This window comes from Ranitomeya imitator, chromosome 4, assembly GCF_032444005.1.
Source record: "Ranitomeya imitator isolate aRanImi1 chromosome 4, aRanImi1.pri, whole genome shotgun sequence".
Taxonomy (NCBI): domain Eukaryota; kingdom Metazoa; phylum Chordata; class Amphibia; order Anura; family Dendrobatidae; genus Ranitomeya; species Ranitomeya imitator.
Genome location: NC_091285.1, coordinates 437,377,280 through 437,390,766, shown reverse-complemented (window position 1 = coordinate 437,390,766; position 13,487 = coordinate 437,377,280). Strand labels below are relative to the sequence as shown.

General features: G+C 43.2%; 1 protein-coding gene across 2 annotated transcripts in view; it reads right to left on the bottom strand.

Moving 5' to 3' along the window:
* Nucleotides 1-4,115: 4,115 nt before the first annotated feature.
* VPS13C (vacuolar protein sorting 13 homolog C) overlaps nucleotides 4,116-13,487 on the bottom strand; it is a 478,755-nt gene continuing 469,383 nt past the window's right edge. For both annotated transcript variants that reach the window (XM_069765602.1, XM_069765601.1), the window contains 2 exons: nucleotides 12,492-12,581; nucleotides 4,116-4,565 (listed from right to left, as the gene is read on the bottom strand). In XM_069765602.1, coding sequence (XP_069621703.1) covers nucleotides 4,467-4,565; nucleotides 12,492-12,581 — 189 coding nt within the window. In that variant the 3' untranslated portion in view covers nucleotides 4,116-4,466. The remainder of the gene's footprint in view (nucleotides 4,566-12,491; nucleotides 12,582-13,487) is intronic.

Below are 13,487 nucleotides of genomic sequence, written 5' to 3'. Positions count from 1 at the left end.
TTTTTGTCTCCATCTTGTTCAGATGCCATGATGACTTTTCACATCCACAGCTCGTCTCTGCATACTTCCCTCTTCTTTGGTCTTCTGCAGCATATCCCTACACGATGCCCCTTAAAAATAAGTGTCTTTAAAATGCCCTCTGCATAAAAATATCTGTCCATATTATGACCTAAATAAGCATCCTAAAGAATATGGCCTCCACACTGTCTGCCTTAGTGAGCTACATTCACCATACTGTCTGCCATTATCAGCTATAACCGCCACACCCTCTGCCCTTATGAACCACAGCCTATACCATGGTGGGCGAGGGATCTGTTGCTGTCACTTTTGTAAGGGTAACGTCCCACCATTCTGTAATAATATCCCCCATCCTTGGCCCCTTTCAGGTATACAGTTGTGCTCAAAAGTTTACATACCCCAGCAGAATTTTTGCTTTTTTGGCCTTTTTTCAGAGAATATGAATGATAACACCGAAACTTTTTGCCCTCACTATGCCCTCATACTGAGCACCATGCTGCCCTCTTCAAACTGTAACCACTCCTCACACTGTCTCCCTACACAGTATGATGTCACCACAGCTGCCCATTTGGTATGATATCCACAAGCCGCCAATGTATAGTATTGTCACCACCACAGCCCACCATGTTTAGTATGATGTCCATCACAGACCCCCCTAAATAGTATGATGACCAAAACTGCCCCATCTATACTATGATGATCCCCACAACGCCCCATACAGTATTATGGCCCACAAACAACACATCAAACAGTATTATATTCAGCACAGCCCCCTATCCAGTATGGTCACCACAGCTCCTCACACTTTGCTATCCCCCATCACAGCCCCTCATTTCATGGCCCCAATGCACATCCCCTCACTTCATTGCCACTGCACAGCCCTTCATTTCATGGCCCCCTGCAATGCACCTCATGTTATGCCCCGCTGCACCACCCCTCAGTTTATTCCGTTCATCTGCACAGCACCTAAGTTTATTCCCCCATCTGCACAGTCCCTCAGTTTATTCCCCCCTTTTGCACAGCTCATCAGTTTATTGCTTCACATCTACACAGCCCGTCAGTTTATTCCCTCATCTGCCTAGCCCGTTTATTCACCCCATTTGCATTATACAGCCAGTTAGCTAATTCCCCCATCAGCACAGCCCATCAATTCTTTCTCCAATCTGCACAGCCCCTCATTTTATTTCCCCATCTGCACAGCCCCTCATTTTATCCACCCCTCAGCTTATTTCTCTCATCTGAACAGCCCATCAGTTATTTCCCCCATCTGCACAGCTCATTTATTCAACCCCATCTGCACACCTCTCATTTCATTTCCCCATCTGCACAACCCCTAATTTTATTTCTCTATCTGCGCAGCCCCTCATTTTATCTCCCCCTTTGCAAAGCCCCTCAGCTTATTAATCGTCTACACCAGGGGTCCCCAACTCCAGTCCTCAAGACCCACCAACATGTCATGTTTTCAGGATTTCCTTAGTCTTGCCCAGGTAATAATTGCATCACCTGTGCAATGCAAAGGAAATCCTGAAAACATGACCTGTTGGTGGGCCTTGAGGACTGGAGTTGGGGACCCCTGGTCTACACAACCCATCAGTTTACTCCCCCATCAGCACAGCCCCCGATCTCATTTTATTCCCATCAGCAAAACCACTCCCCTCCTTTTAATTCCTCATCATCTGCAGAGCCCCTCATTTTATCTCCCCAATCAGCACAGCCCCTCTCCTTATTTTATTCCTCCACCCATCAGCACAGCCCCTCCCCTCATTTTATCCCCACAGCCAGCACTTCATTTTATGCCCCCCCTGCACAGTAGTTAAATGGATTAAAACAAAGCTCATACTCACATAATACCTGCTCCTGTCCTGCTCCTTTTCTGTTAAGTGCAGCAGTGGACTCTGATCGGCGCAATGACGTCACTCTATCGTGCCATCCAACGTCTCCTGCGTGCGCCTTCTCCAACAAGGCGCAGGCCAGAAGTGGCCTGTGCCTTGCTGGAGAGCCTGGAGGAGCAGGGGAGATTACAGCTCCTTTATACCTGTCCCAGGCGGCGCACACAACAATTCTATTATGCAAATACAATTGAGTGCAGGGAGGGAACGAAGGCCAGGACACAGGAGAGAGAGGTGAGAGGTTTCAGTGACCGACATCGCTCACTTCTGTGCTTGCGCCCCGGCCATCACTGTGCTGAATGTGTGTGGCTGCAGGAAGATGTCGGACGACCGCAGACATTCAACCTCGGGTAGGCAGGAGGAGGCGCCCTAGGCAAAGGTCTACCCCTCGTCCTGGCCCTGTATGTGTCCTATATATTTTGTTAATCTGCTAAATAGAAGGTAAGGTGTAATGGCACTTTCATTTGACTTTTCAGAATAAGCTTTGGTGTGTGTAAAGATGAGGAATAACAATACATCTAGTCTTAGGGTACCGTCACACAGTTGCATTTTGATCGCTACGACGGCACGATCCGTGACGCTCCAGCATCGTAACAATATTGCTCCAGCGTCGTAGACTGCTGTCACACTTTGCAATGTACGACGCTGGAGCGATAATTTCATGACGTATGTGCGATGTAGAAGCCGTTGGTTACTATGCGCACATCGTATACAATATCGTGCACACCTTTGTTACACCATGCGATCATGCCGCCACAGCGGGACACTAGACGACGAAAGAAAGTTTCAAACGATCTGCTACGACGTACGATTCTCAGCGGGGTCCCTGATCGCAGGAGCGTGTCAGACACTGCGAGACCGTAACTATATCGTTGGAACGTCACGAATCGTGCCGTCGTAGCGATCAAAATGCCACTGTGTGACGGTACCCTTATTATAACTTGTGTCCTGCATTTTTTAGCAGCTTTTGAATCTACACTAGAAGTTTCAGAAGTTTCTCTGTTTCTTTTTGTACTTGTCTCCATCAATTGATGTTCCCTTCCCCTACCTAAACTTTTAGAGGCAGCAGGTGTGATTTGACGCCTCATGTAAGACTGATTTCAAACGTTTTAGAGAGTGAATTATTAGTGCAGGTATTATCTGCCAATGAGATAATTACAGTTTATCATCTATGCCTGTACTTTTGATTTATGGGGGAAAAAATAATTAAGTGTGGTTACTATAAGAACACTTGCTGGGAAAAGAAGTGTTTGTGCACAGTATATTCTAAAATGTATCTTTTTAGTTCAGGAAGTGACTGTAAGGGAATGTGTACATGATCTGTAATTGCTGCGGGTTTGACGCTGCGTACTTATGCAGCATCAAACCTGCGGCGGCCAGATGTTACAGCATAGTGGATGGGATTTCTAGAAATCCCATGTCCACTATGCACCCAGAGACTCTCGCGGCTCACACGCGGAGACGGACATGCCACACTTCTCTCCAAACCGCAGCATGTCAATTTCTATTTCGGAGACGCTAGTCTCCGCAAGAGAGATTTCACCTACAAAATGTATTGAACATGGTGAATCTGCACGGTTCAGTGAACACATGCAGATTCACCTGCGTTCAACAAACGCAACACTTCGGACGCGGCAAACATACGCGGTGTCCAAAGCGCTGCTACTGCCGGATCGTGTGCATCTGGCCTTAATCTGATGTCTCCAAATAATTGCAGCCCAGTAATGATCCAGCTCATTCTCAAGATCTCTGAGAATCAGGGTATGTGCACACGTTCAGGATTTCTTACAGAAATTTCCTGACAAAAACCAGACATTTCTGCCAGAAATCAGCTTGCGTTTTTTACGCATTTTTTTCCCAATGCATTAAATAGCGGGAAAAACGCGAAAAATCCGCAAAATTAATGAACATACTGCTTTTTTTTACCCTGATGTGTTTTTTTTTGCAGAAAAAAACGCATCATGTGCACAAAAATTGCGGAATGCATTCTAAATGATAAAAACGCATACATATGCATCCTATCGCGAAAAAAAACGCGAAAAATCCTGAACGTGTGCACATACCCTCACAATTGCCAAGACCCTCACTTATCTGACTTCTTTGAGTACATTTAGCGACCAAATCATGACAGTCTTTAAACAAAATAAGGAGCGGTTTTAATATTGGTGTTAATGCTAAAAGTTATAAGTAAATTCATGAGAAACAATGTGAATTTTTCCTTATTTAATTAAACAAATGTATTCTTATATAAAGAGCAATAAAGGCAGTGGTTTGTTTCTTACAACAATGACCAGGATCAATATAAATCACTACAAAAACTGAAGTGCAATATTGGAAGCTTAGCTTTCCATATGGACATGATATTGATCTTTACCAGTACAAAGGAGGTGTTTGCTGACTTCTTAAAGACACAAACAACCAAGACTTTTCACCCGTAACATCAAACTAGAGAGAAAGATCATAGAAACACATGTGCAGCAACTGGAACATAGTGCAAAAAATGTTTACATGAATGGTGTAGAAATAGTAACAGATTGTATACAAAAAGCACAAAAGCATTTAGCTGCTATACTTTGTGATGAACCTCTCCGATTTCTGTCTCACCAAGGTTTGTTGTTGGCGAGTTGCCCGAGCCTCATCAAGGGCTTTCAGAACCTCCTTAAAAAAAAGCAAAGGAAAAGTTAGAAATATAGGCTTAAACCTCAGCTGTTACCAATTCACAGTTCTATATTGTTCGTTATGTAATTTATAGAAGACCTGTCTGTTCTGCTGACTTATCTATTTATCTATTTTAATAAGAACTTGTATTCCATATTAAAGGGGATGTGTACCCTTTCAAAGAACAGCAAGGTAAAAAAAATACTGTATAAAATAAAAAAATCGAAAATGAATCGAGCATTCAAATCACCCTCTCGGGGTGTACTGTTGCTTTTGATCACTGCTCTGATCTTATTTGATCGGCTGGATCAGTGATGTCACAGGCAGCAATGACACCAATCACTGAACTCAGAAATTTGTGCAGTCTAAAAATAGGGTTTTTTTTTTTGCCTCTCGGCGCCTATTGAACATTCATTTTGAAAGAGGACAACTCCTTTAAATAACTATGCTGGAGCGCCAGTTCTCAGAATTATGAATGATGCCGAATGATCTGCTTTTCCTACTGGAAATTTAGAAATAAATTTACAGCTAATTGTTACCATATTCTTTGTGAAAAAGAGTATATTTCTACAGAAAGTGATAGAGGCAGCACCTGTTTGGACAGCACCAAAGTGTAGGCACTCACATCCCCAACTGGTAACAGCCACTGGTGGATTTATTCTCAAATTTCTAGGATGAAATAGAGCAACAAAAACGCTGACTATTTAAATGGAAGCTGTGAAATCCAGAAATGCCATTTAGCTGTAGATATACAGTTAATCTGCAGGTAAAAAGTGTTCAAATCATGCCTGTCTGCCTTGAGTAGTGGCTACAGGGAAGGGAAGGTACTGCCTGCAGCAGCTCACTTCCAGTCATAGGGGTGGAGCAGGGTGCGATTATTCACCTCTCACTATATTGTGAGAGCACCAAAACTGACTGTACTGCCTCTGTAGTGAGCAATAACTTCAGCCTCCAGCACCTCCTTATGTCTGGAAGGGAGGAAGAGAGTTAATTTTGTACCTATATCAGCGCTGTCAGAAGGGCAGGAAGGCATGATTTAAATGCTTTTCACCTGTAGATTAACCTTACATCTGCAAGTAAATAGCATTTCAGGAAATGACAGGTTCCCGTTACATGAGTTGACAGATCCTCTTTATGATGCAGCTTTGTTTTATTTGCCATCGGGAAAAGTAGATACAAGAAAAGAAAACATGTAAAAAAAAAAAAAAAAAGTCTCAAATTTCTCTCTTTTGAATCCACTATTGAGCGTGGTTATAAAACTGCTATTGCTAATCTAGCCTTTAGAAAGTGTTGACTGTTATCTAATAATATGTTAATAAAATAATAATATAAAAAAGTATTGCATGTTTTAGGGCAAACCAGTGAGTAAGTGTGGGTAAAATAATCAAGTTCTAGAATTTAACTAAACTGCAAATGTAACAAGATTTTAAACCACCACTGCTGCATTGATTTTACATGTTACCACTGGAGTGGTGGCACTAATCGAAGTTTCCTGCCCTCAGTCTTATACTCACTTCCACAGTCTGCATGTGTTATCGGAACTGCTCGTCGGTCTCCAGCAATTTGTGACCTGACTGATCTTTCAAGTGTTTGCTGGGCGAACCAAAGTCACTACTCAATGTACTGTATTTTTGGACTATAAGATGCATTTTTTAACAAGAAAAACTCTTGTTAAAAAGTGTTTGCTTCTTATAGTCCGGAGGCAGCTTCCTGTGATGGAGGGAAACGCTGACACCGCATCCTTCCCGATTGCAGAGAGAGCTGCTGTCTCTCCTCCTGTCTTATGCTGATCTATGTGATCAGTGCAGAGCAGGAGAGAAATGTACAGGGACCTGAATGGAGGCTGCAGTAGCTGAGCAGCTGCAGGACCTTCTGCAGCAGTAATTAACCCCTTCATGACCCAGCCTATTTTGACCTTAAAGACCTTGCCGTTTTTTGCAATTCTGACCAGTGTCCCTTTATGAGGTAATAACTCAGGAACGCTTCAATGGATCCTAGCGGTTCTGAGATTGTTTTTTCGTGACATATTGGGCTTCATGTTAGTGGTAAATTTAGGTCAATAAATTCTGTGTTTATTTGTGATAAAAACGGAAATTTGGCGAAAATTTTGAAAATTTCGCAATTTTCACATTTTGAATTTTTATTCTGTTAAACCAGAGAGGTATGTGACACAAAATAGTTAATAAATAACATTTCCCACACGTCTACTTTACATCAGCACAATTTTGGAAACAAAATTTTTTTTTGCTAGGAAGTTATAAGGGTTAAAATTTGACCAGCGATTTCTCATTTTTACAACGAAATTTACAAAACCATTTTTTTTAGGGACCACCTCACATTTGAAGTCAGTTTGAGGGGTCTATATGGCTGAAAATACCCAAAAGTGACACCATTCTAAAAACTGCACCCCTCAAGGTACTCAAAACCACATTCAAGAAGTTTATTAACCCTTCAGGTGCTTCACAGCAGCAGAAGCAACATGGAAGGAAAAAATGAACATTTAACTTTTTAGTCACAAAAATGATTTTTCAGCAACAATTTTTGTATTTTCCCAATGGTAAAAGGAGAAACTGAACCACGAAAGTTGTTGTCCAATTTGTCCTGAGTACGCTGATACCTCATATGTGGGGGTAAACCACTGTTTGGGCGCACGGCAGGGCTTGGAAGGGAAGGAGCGCCATTTGACTTTTTGAATGAAAAATTGGCTGCACTCTTTAGCGGACACCATGTCAAGTTTGGAGAGCCCCCGTGTGCCTAAAAATTGGAGCTCCCCCACAAGTGACCCCATTTTGGAAACTAGACGCCCCAAGGAACTTATCTAGATGCATAGTGAGCCCTTTAAACCCCCAGCTGCTTCACAAATTGATCCGTAAAAATGAAAAAGTACTATTTTTTCACAAAAAAAATTCTTTTAGCCTCAATTTTTTCATTTTCACATGGACAACAGGATAAAATGGATCCTAAAATTTGTTTGGCAATTTCTCCTGAGCACACCGATACCTCACATGTGGGGGTAAACCACTGTTTGGGCACATGGTAAGGCTCGAAGGGAAGGAGCGCCATTTGACTTTTTGAATGAAAAATTATCTCCATCGTTAGCGGACACCATGTCGCGTTTGGAGAGACCCTGTGTGCTTAAACATTGGAGCTCACCAACAAGTGACCCCATTTTGTAAACTGGACCCCCCAAGGAACTTCTCTAGATGCCTAGTGAGCACTTTAAACCCTCAGGTGCTTCACAAATTGATCCGTAAAAATGAAAAAGTACTTTTTTTTCACAAAAAATTTCTTTTCGCCTCAATTTTTTCATTTTCACATGGGCAATAGGATAAAATGGATCCTAAAATTTGTTGAGCAATTTCTCCCGAGTACGCCGATACCTCATATGTGGGGGTAAACCACTGTTTGGGCACATGGCAGGGCTCAGAAGGGAAGGCGCGCCTTTTGACTTTTTGAATGGAAAATTAGCTCCATTTGTTAGCGGACACCATGTCGCATTTGGAGAGCCCCTGTGTGCCTATGCAATGGAGCTCCCCCACAAGTGACCCCATTTTGGAAACTAGACCCCCCAAGGAACTTATCTAGATGCATACTGAGCACTTTAAACCCCCAGGTGCTTCACAGAAGTTTATAATGCAGGGCCATGAAAATAAAAAATAATTTTTCTTTTCTCAAAAATGATTTTTTAGCCTGGAATTTCCTATTTTGCCAATGGTAATAGGAGAAATTGGACCACAAATGTTGTTGTCCAGTTTGTCCTGAGTACGCAGATACCCCATATGTGGGGGTAAACCACTGTTTGGGCGCACGGCAGGGCTCAGAAGGGAAGGCACGCCATTTGGCTTTTTAAATGGAAAATTAGCTCCAATCATTAGCGGACACCATGTCGCGTTTCGAGAGCCCCTGTGTGCCTAAACATTAGAGATCCCCCACAAATGACCCCATTTTGGAAACTAGACCCCCAAAGGAACTAATCTAGATGTGTGGTGAGCACTTTGAACCCTCAAGTGCTTCACAGAAGTTTATAACGCAGAGCCATGAAAAAAAAAAAAAAAAAATTCTTTTCTCAAAAATGATTTTTTAGCCCGCAATTTTTTATTTTCCCAAGGGTAACAGGAGAAATTTGACCCCAAAAGTTGTTGTCCAGTTTCTCCTGAGTACGCTGATACCCAATATGTGGGGGTAAACCACTGTTTAGGCACATGCTGGGGCTCGGAAGTGAAGTAGTGACGTTTTGAAATGCAGACTTTGATGGAATGCTCTGCGGGCGTCACGTTGCGTTTGCAGAGCCCCTGATGTGGCTAAACAGTAGAAACCCACCACAAGTGACCCCATTTTGGAAACTAGACCCCCAAAGGAACTTATCTAGATGTGAGGTGAGCACTTTGAACCCCCAAGTGCTTCACAGAAGTTCATAACACAGAGCAGTGAAAATAATAAATACGTTTTCTTTCCTCAAAAATAATTTTTTAGCCCAGAATTTTTTATTTTCCCAAGGGTTACAGGAGAAATTGGACCACAAATGTTGTTGTCCAGTTTCTCCTGAGTACGCTGATACCCCATGTGTGGGGGTAAACCACTGTTTGGGCACACGTGGGGGCTCAGAAGGGAAGTAGTGACTTTTGAAATGCAGACTTTGATGGAATGGTCTGCGGGCGTCACGTTGTGTTTGCAGAGCCCCTGGTGTGCCTAAACAGTAGAAACCCCACACAAGTGACCCCATTTTGGAAACTAGACCCCCAAAGGAACTTATCTAGATATGTGGTGAGCACTTTGAACCCCCAAATGCTTCACAGACGTTTACAACGCAGAGCCGTGAAAATAAAAAATCATTTTTCTTTCCTCAAAAATGATGTTTTAGCAAGCAATTTTTTATTTTCTCAAGGGTAACAGGAGAAATTGGACCCCAGTAATTGTTGCGCAGTTTGTCCTGAGTATGCTGGTACCCCATATGTGGGGGTAAACCACTGTTTGGGCACACGTCGGGGCTCGGAAGTGAGGGAGCACCATTTGACTTTTTGAATACAAGATTGGCTGGAATCAATGGTGGCGCCATGTTGCGTTTGGAGACCCCATGATGTGCCTAAACAGTGGAAACCCCTCAATTCTAACTCCAACACTAACCCCAACACACCCCTAACTCTAATCCCAACTGTAGCCATAACCCTAATCACAACCCTAACCCCAACACACCCGTAACCCCAACACACCCCTAACCACAACCCTAATTCCAACCCAACCCTAGCCCTAAGGCTATGTGCCCACGTTGCGGATTCGTATGAGATTTTTCAGGATCATTTTTGAAAAATCCACGGGTAAAAGGAACTGCGTTTTACCTGCGGATTTACCGCGGATTTCCAGTGTTTTTTGTCCGGATTTCACCTGCGGATTCCTATTGAGGAACAGGTGTAAAACGCTGCGGAATCCGCACAAAGAATTGACATGCTGCGGAAAATACAACGCAGCGTTCCCGCGCGGTATTTTCCGCACCATGGGCACAGCGGTTTTGGCTTTCCATATGTTTACATGGTACTGTAAACCTGATGGAACACTGCTGCGGATCCGCAGCGGCCAATCCGCACCGTGTGCACATAGCCTAATTCTAAAGGTATGTGCACACGCTGCGGAAAACGCTGCGGATCCGCAGCAGTTTCCCATGAGTTTACAGTTTAATGCAAACCTATGGGAAACAAAAATCGCTGTACACATGCTGCAGAAAAACTGCACGGAAACGCAGCGGTTTACATTCCGCAGCATGTCACTTCTTTCTGCGGATTCCGCAGCGGTTTTACAACTGCTCAAATAGAAAATCGCTGTTGTAAAACCGCATTGAAATGCGCAGAAAAAACGCGGTAAATCCGCCATAAATCCGCAGCGGTTTAGCACTGCGGATTTATCAAATCCGCAGCGGAAAAATACGCAGAGGACCAGAATACGTGTGCACATACCGAAACCCTAACCCTACCCCTACCCCTAACCCAACCTTAGTGGAAAAAAAAAATAATTTTTTTTTTTTATTGTCCCTACCTATGGGGGTGACAAAGGGGGGGGGGGGTCATTTACTTTTTTTTATTTTGATCACTGAGATTATATCTCAGTGATCAAAATTCACTCTGGAACGAATCTGCCGGCTGGCAGATTCGGCGGGCGCACTGCACATGCGCCCGCCATTTTGGAAGATGGCGGCGCCCAGGAAAGAAGACGGACGGTCCCCGGGAGGCCAGGTAAGTATAAGGGGGGGGGAGATCAGGGCACGGGGGGGGGGGGGGGGGGCGCGTCGGAGCACGGGGGAGTGGATCGGAACACGGGGGGGTGGATTGGAGCACGGAGTGGGGGATCGCTGTGCGGGCGGGTGATCGCTGTGCGGGGGGGGGATTGCTGTGTGGGGGGTGATCGGAGTGCGGGGGGGGTTTGATTGGAGCACGGGGGGTGTGATTGGAGCACGGGGGGAGCAGGCAGGAGGACGGGGGAGCGGAGCACAGGACTGAGGGGAGCGGACCACAGATCGGGGGGCTGGGGGGGCGATCGGAGGGGTGGGGTGGGTGCACATTAGTGTGTCCAGCCATGGCCGATGATATTGCAGCATCGGCCATGGCTGGATTGTAATATTTCACCATTTTTTTTAGGTGAAATATTACAAATCGCTCTGATTGGCAGTTTCACTTTCAACAGCCAATCAGAGCGATCGTAGCCACGAGGGGGTGAAGCCACCCCCCCTGGGCTAAACTACCACTCCCCCTGTCCCTGCAGATCGGGTGAAATGGGAGTTAACCCTTTCACCCGGCCTGCAGGGACGCGATCTTTCCATGACGCATATGCTGCGTCATGGGTCGGAATGGAACCGACTTTCATGACGCAGCGTATGCGTCAAAGGTCGGGAAGGGGTTAAGGACCTTTCAGGGACTGATCACATGATTTGAAAGGTATTTGAGTTAAAGGAGTATTCTCATCTCCAAAATACTATCCCAATATGTTGTAGGTGCAATAATAATATTAGCAAATATCGCCCAGCTCATGCAGCATCCATACAGGTCCTGATCAGAAACTGCAACATGTCGTAATATATTGTGCGTGTGAGTGCGCATGTAGCAGAGCTGTGTACATCTATATGGGCGATTAACAGTGCTGTGAATGTCTATAAGTGCATGTAACAGAGCTGTGTGTCTATATGGGCATGTAGTAGAACTGTGCATGTCCATATGTGCATGCAAGACAGCTGTGCATGTATGTATATGTGTGTGTCTATACGTGCATGCAGCAGAACTGTATGTCCATCTATATGTGCATGTAGCCGAGCTGTGTGTATAACACTGCAGAAAGACACTAACAATAGATTTATTACCTACCTATACTACAGCAGTACATTAAAATTAATCATAATGATCCCTCCACTATACACTGCTAGGGAAGTTTTAACTATTAGGATTTTTGTTTCCTATTTTCTGCTGAACTTGGGGTATGTATTATGCCAAGTTGCATCTTAGTCCGAAAAATACATTAAGCCTATAAACGCCAGAGCAAAGCTTACGTACACAATTTAAGAACTTGTGACAGAAAGCTCTGATGTCCAGTCAGAAGTTGCTGTGACAAGATGGTTGCATGGCACTGGAGTAGTGTAGAGAAGAGCTAAAGACGGCAGCCAGTGAGTAGAATACTACAGTCAAGGAACTTAGATTAGTGGCACCACTCCAGTGCTGAAATAAAACAAAACACTGGAGCAGTGCTTTAATGAAGAAAGTCATACGCTGTACACTGAAATTGTCAGGAAAGTAAATAGAACTAAAAGCTTGTAACAAGTAAAATGTGTCGGAGGAGAAGTCGGAGTATGAGTCGGAGAAGAAGGAGAAGAAAGAGGAGAATAAGGAGAAGTAGTTTTTGGCAATACCAATATCAATATTATAAAGAAATGTTAGACAGATATATTACCTGAGCAGCAAAATTGCTTTGGAGAATAACTCTTTTCCTAATTTCAGGACTTACATTTTCTTTCTTCTGAAAGACTATAAGACCATGGTCCTGCACAAGAAATACAGCAATAAATTACCCATTCGTGAAGATGCTACACAGTGAAATGGGTACTTTTTATTATTCTATTATTAAAGTGTTTTTTAGCTACATGTAAATACAGTGTAATCAATATTGTTGAATATTTTTGCAGAATTTCAGCAGACTTCAGCCTGTGTACTGCAAGGCTGAAATCCGAAAGGAATTCGGCAAAAAGGATTTGACATGCTGCGGACTTGAAAACCTGTATTGCACATTAACCCCTTCACCCCGAAGCCTGTTTTCAACTTCCTGACCAGGCCATTTTTTTCAATTCTGACCACTGTCACTTTATGAGGTCATAACTCTGAAACGCTTCAACGGATCCTGGTGATTCTGAGACTGTTTTCTCGTGACATATTGTACTTTATGTTAGTGGTAGCATTTCTTTGAGTTGACTTGCGTTTATTTGTGAAAAAAAAATGGAAATTTGGCAAAAATTCTGCAATTTTTAAACTTTTAGTTTTTATGCACTTAAATTAGAGAGTCATATCACACAAAATAGTTAATAAATAACATTACCCACATGTCTGCTTTACATTACCATAATTTTGGAAACATATTTTTTTGTTAGGAAGTTATAAGGGTTAAAAATTAACCAGCGATTTCTCATTGTTACAACAAACTTTGCAAAACCATTTTTTTTGATCGCGTGTTAGTCCACTTTTTGTTCGCCGGTATGATGATAAAGTGTTGTTTTTTGCCTCGTTTTTTTTTTTTTTTTTGCGGTGTTCACTGAAGGGGTTAACTAGAGGGATAGTTTTATAGAGCAGGTCGTTATGGACATGGCGATACCAAATATGTGTACTTTTGTTGTTTATTTTATTTACATAAATGGATGGATTTTTTGGGAAATTTTTTTTTCTTCTTTATTTGGGG